Source organism: Chenopodium album, chromosome 9, assembly GCF_948465745.1.
Source record: "Chenopodium album chromosome 9, dcCheAlbu1.1, whole genome shotgun sequence".
NCBI classification, from domain to species: domain Eukaryota; kingdom Viridiplantae; phylum Streptophyta; class Magnoliopsida; order Caryophyllales; family Amaranthaceae; genus Chenopodium; species Chenopodium album.
The window spans coordinates 70,461,106-70,466,805 of record NC_137842.1 but is presented as its reverse complement, the minus strand read 5'-3'; the positions used below and the strand labels follow the sequence as shown (position 1 = coordinate 70,466,805).

The 5,700-nt window shown below is 34.4% G+C and overlaps 1 protein-coding gene across 2 annotated transcripts; it reads left to right on the top strand.

Moving 5' to 3' along the window:
• Positions 1-698: 698 nt before the first annotated feature.
• On the top strand, positions 699-5,700 carry LOC145559094 (uncharacterized). Of its 2 annotated transcripts, none has more exons than XM_081620504.1 (7): positions 699-896; positions 1,042-1,185; positions 2,930-3,120; positions 3,259-3,499; positions 3,965-4,101; positions 4,206-4,434; positions 5,504-5,700. In XM_081620504.1, exons 2-6 carry the CDS (start codon positions 1,062-1,064, stop codon positions 4,431-4,433), a joined length of 921 nt encoding a protein of 306 aa, XP_081476630.1. In that variant the 5' UTR covers positions 699-896; positions 1,042-1,061; the 3' UTR covers position 4,434; positions 5,504-5,700. The 2 variants fall into 2 exon arrangements, with proteins under 2 accessions (XP_081476630.1, XP_081476631.1); XM_081620505.1 differs by having other exon boundaries at positions 5,501-5,700.

The following is a 5,700-nucleotide window of genomic DNA, read 5'->3' as shown; positions in this document are numbered from 1 at the left end:
AATGACCTAAGTAACTAAATCCATGATCGATTAAGTTAATGAAGTATTCGTATTAAATTTAGTACGAGTTGTACATTTGATCATCTACACTGAGAATTTAAATCTTAATGAGCACTTAGACTTGTTTATTTGAAGAAGGTAATGGTAATTGATATATATACATAGTATATATGTAAAACTATAAATATGGCATTCCCTTGTATTCAAACATAGTCTCTTCTTGGATCGTAATATCATTATGAAACAAAAAGAGTATAATTTATAGAAATATTCTTATTGCTTATAAAGTCTTATACTCTTATATTTATGTTTAGCTGTTTTCTATATCTATATGCACGCGATGCATGCTTTAAATTTCAATAAACATATACAACCATTTATAGATGGTCATGTTCTACTCAATTGTCTAGGCGATAGATATGTGGTCCCAGTCACCTGTGAACTAAAGTGGCTATTTGAGTTTGGGTATGGAACATCTTAAACCAGTAAAATAATTTTTTAACTTGGTTTTACGCATAGCAAAGAATACCATGTTTTATAGTTCTAGACTTCTAAACTTACCATAAGATAGAATTGTATAGAATTAGTATTGGTTGAAACCGGAACATTAATAAACTCTTTGTCAAACACAAACACAAGTACAACAAGACACAACCCGACTTCAAACGGGACCAGTTAAAAATAATCCGAAAGAAATTCATCTTACTCGACCACGCTTCCGTTAGCCACTATTCGACCTCGACTCGGCAGTAATCAAAATTCTAGGGCTCGTTTTCTTCCCTTTTCCTCTGTTTGCCCAGCTCCAATTTCCAGAACGATTGATTAGGGTTCCTTTGATTCTCTTGATTTGCCGATCACAAAAAACTTAGCTCTTCTGCAATTCAATAATAAATCTGGTAAAATTCGTTATTCCCTTTGTCCTATTAATATGCAAATTCTCACTTCAATTTTATTTTTCTGTGATCAATTATTAAATTTGGTTGCTTTTTACTACCATTCAAGTGAATAAACCCTAAATTATTTGGGATTTTTGCATTTTAGGTTGCGAAAAATAAAAAATAATGGATCGGGAAAGAGGTGTTCATCCAGATTGCAGAAATGCGTCAAACCCTTACCATGAATGCGTTGAGTATTGCTTCATAAAGATTGCCGAAGCCAAAGCTCGTTTCGCCGAAACCAACAAAGGTATTGTTTCTTTTATTTGCTTATTAATTTGTGCTTTTCATCTAATTTATGGTATAGGTTATTACTTGGAATGAATTAATGGAATGATAATTGTATATAGAAGCATCTTATTGCCGAATTGATATGAATTTATTGCCAATTTTTTAATATAAGCATCATATATTATGTTGTTCTGTTATCGTAAGAAGGTGGAGAGTGGAGTGAACATAGATCACATAGATGCTTATGGTGGTGCATCACCTTGAACTTATGAGAGCATTTGTTTGAAATTTGATGTATGTGATTCGTAGCTTCGCAGTGTCATTTAACTATGTGTTAGGGTACCAAACAAGCGTTGGATTACTTGAAGAATCTTGGTTCTATTAACTTAATTAAAGCTTTTATCTTGTAAATAATACACCTTTGAAAAGAATACCAGGGTGAACAATTGAAGAAATTTGAAAAAGTTGCTTGTGGTGATGCAATGCCTTGAGAAAATATTTCCTTTCTTCTTGTGAGATATCTTAATTTAACGTTCAACTGTTGTGATTTTTCCCTTGATATAGAGGAGGATAGGTACAGATGAGAGATCATTTTATTTTAATAAAAAAGTTAAAATAAAGCTACTATCTTGTGAAAAGCACATTGAATTAATCTTGGAAACAAACATTAAAGCTGAATAACTAAAGCATTAGAATGGGGGGATCCTCATTTAGAGGGTTTGGGGTGAGAAACGTATACCAAATGAAAAGAGTTTTCTTGGAGTTAGTCTATTGTCTTCCTTAATTCACATTTCACTCAAGTTAAGCATTTTTAGATGTGTTTGATTATCAATGGTTGTCACAAAATCACGAGAGAGTTTTCTTGGAGTTTCTTCTTGAATAGTGTATTGCAATCTAATGGCAGATTGCACAGGTACTATAGAAGCTTTGGAAACTATTTCCTGTGTTTTACTGTGTGGATGTAATGATTTCCCAGCTTTACGTAAATATAAGATTATAAACTGGAGTGGGAAGTTGCTTTAGTGTGCTGGTGGGCACTTGGAAGATTTCTGTTCTGGTCTACCCATGCGGACATATCAAGGGTGCAAAATCCACAATCTATAGCTCTCTATAAGCACTTCAATGAGCATACCACTAAAACATTGAAACTTTAGCACTCCCTAGAGCTCTTCTCGGTTAATTATCAGATTTCTGGGCAGGAACTTTTACAAGAATCCCAAACACTTGGAACTATTTATAAACGAAACTGCAAATAACAGTTAAGGTCGATGGTTATCCAGTAACTTTATCAATTGCGTCATTTTGTGAGCCAATATGTTACTAACTGCTAGTGATCAACCACACAGATCCCAGTTTAAGCCTTATGTTCAATCATATTAATATGGTGCCTGACATTTAGATATAGTGGCTGAAAGTTATTAAAATATTTGTATCCTCAATCCAAGGTAAACAGACTTTTGAATTGGTTTCTTTTTACATCTGAACTTACTGGGTATTTTGCCACATACTGAATGCTGACATAGTTATATTGCTTTTAAAATTATTCATGCGCCTCTTTTATGTTGCATGGCTTGCACCCTAAATTAATTACCATCCTGTATGGTCTACCTCTTGTGGCAACCATAGTATTAGTTATAGGTACTTTGGAAATCATATTATTATTGTGGCAATCAATCCTTTTGAAGAAAGTGGGTGGTGATTGCATCTTTTCATTCTGCGATGATAGCTGATGTTTCTGGCTCTATGCCACTGTGTGTTCTTAGAGGCTACAGGAGCTAGTGGGAGCCAAGCCAAGCTTGATGCAGCTGCTCCTGATGAAATTGAATTATCATACAATGAAGTAGAAACACATAAAGATGCTGATGACCATCCTGAAGAAGCTACTATGGAAGAAGTTGACTTGTCTAAACTTACAGGGAGACAGAAGAAGTTATTTGAATTAAGGCTTAAGATGGTGAGTATTTTGGAACCTTAAATGCCTAAAATTTCTTCATATGATGATCATATTTATATGATTATCGAAATTATGAGTACTACATTTTATGTGGCCTGTTGCACTTTTCATTTCCTGCAACTTTATTTTTTCTTGCAGAATGAAGCCAAAAAAGCCAATCAAACAGCTATGGTGGCAGAGAAGAAAAGAATGGAAGCTCCTACTGAGTCTAGGGGAGTGTCCAAAGAGAAATGGCTTGAAGAAAGGAAGAAAAAAGTTGGCAGACTTCTGGAAGCTAATGGTTTGGATATGACAAAGGCATACATGTTGGATACTCAGGATGCAGCAGAGTTGAAATATAAGAAATGGGAGAAAGATCCAGCTCCAACTGGTTGGGATGGTAAGTTTTGTACCAATCACGGAGTATTAAATTCCTTAAAATGTGATGGCTATTGGAGCATTTTACTTTTCTATAAAGGAATAGTGTTTATTGTGTGATCTTTGTTTGTTTCACCTTGTCGTTTCTTATCTCTACGGCTGTTGTACATTTCCTGCTTAATCTCAATTATTAAGCTGAAGTACTTGTATTGCTAGAGATTTTGAAAGGATGAAAATTCATTACCTAGTGATAGGTAGATACAGTACTTCGTAAATAACTGCCTTCGTGGGTTTGTTTAAACAAAATAAGTGAAGAACATCAAAGTTTGCTTTATTAATTATATTATTTTAATTTTTAACTTAAGATTTTGAGGATAGTCCAGGTGCACTGACTCCTTTATAGAGTGCTTGGATAATAAAATGTTGGTGATAGGAACCTATTTGACATTTACATGTAAGTGCTCTTACACATGACTTGCTGATGCAGTTTTTAATCAAAAGTCATTGTACAATGCATACAAGAAGCGCACCAAAAATATAGCAGTTGACCTTGAAGAATACAACAAGTTGAAAGAACAGGACCCTGAGTTTTATCGTGAGGCATCCAGCCTTCAATATGGGAAGGTATTTATAGGCTTATAGCAGTGTTGCAATTATGGTGTTCATCAATGATTAAAGAAAGTATTGGTTCTTTATTATAATATATTCTTCTCATATTGTTTATACAGGATCCAAAGACATCTGAAGCTAAAATTGATAGAATGGTCAAGGAGCTTAAGGATAGAGATGAGAAACGTCAATCATTTAGCAGGAGGAGGAAGTTCCGTGAAGAGAAGGATATTGACTCTATCAATGACCGTAATGAGCATTTCAACAAGAAAATTGAACGGGCATTTGGGAAATATACACTGGAGATCAAGAACAATCTGGAAAGGGGAACTGCATTGCCCGACTGAGGTTAAGTACCAATTAATGCTTGAACAATATTCTTTTCTGCGCTGTTTATTCATCTCAACTTTACGTTTTATTAGTTCTGTGCATTTTTGAACAATCATCCTTTCTTCCTATTGTATTTTCCATCATTTGAATGTTAAATTATCTTCCTTTCCCTGAGAATTGTCCAGATGAATGCAAAATTATCCATGAGCCCACACTCCACAGGCTCACACATCTCTAACATCATTATAAGGGGTAAAGAGAGAGGGCGAGAGAATTTAAAGAAAGCCAGTTCTAAATTATTATCTGAAATCAACTGTCGATACTGTACACTGTTACTGCTGAAATGTCATGACACAGATTTTGTCCAAAAAAATACCTTCTCTTGGAGTACAAATTTTATTTAACAGTTTTGATCTTCAAAGGTATTGAAAACATATGGCTGGGGAGAATAGAGGATAAGGTAGGGGGAATTGAGATTGGTTGGGCAATAAGGATTAAGGTTACAGAGTAGTGATTTCATACAACTATTTCCATGTTTTCTGCTGCGATGTAATGTAAAAAACTTTCTGCCTTTTTCCTCTGAACTGAATTATAAACTTGACATTATTTTGGGAGGACAGTAATAGCAAATAATCTTTCTAGCTCTTAAAGACCTTAGTAAATCAGAGCATATTGTATGATCTAAAACTGGCTTTCTCTACGGAAAACTTGTCCAACGGACATCAGTTGGCCACAAATCTTTTTTTTTTTTTTTTCTAATGCCATGTACTCATGCAAATAGCTTGTGGTTCATTTAAATATTGAACAGCCTTTTGAATTTAGAAACAAAATTGTAAAGTTGATTTGATCATCTAGGTATCGCTCTTCTCGAGTAAAGTAATATACTGTATTATTGTGATTTGAGTTTTGTGATATCATTGTATGATTTACTTTCTTGATTGTTGTATGAAGGATGTAATGACCCAATTTTCCAATACTTCCCTTATTACACATTAGCTTATGTTGTCAATTTTTCAAAAACTTGTGGCCATGGGAAAAAATCTCTTTTGTCTGATGCTTCTGGTGACATACTATGGCTTGTCAGCAGGTTTTTACTTCCAGTAGCCCCGTATATTTGACAAGTTGATTGTGGACAAGGTAACGGCCTTCTCTGTGGAAGAGCCTCATCAAGAAGAATCTTCATGATGGACCAGCTCGTTCTGTAATTTTGGATTTTTTTGTTGTACAAATAGTGTTTGTATGCAAGAATGGGAATGCATGTCTAAGTATTATTCAGTTCTGTTA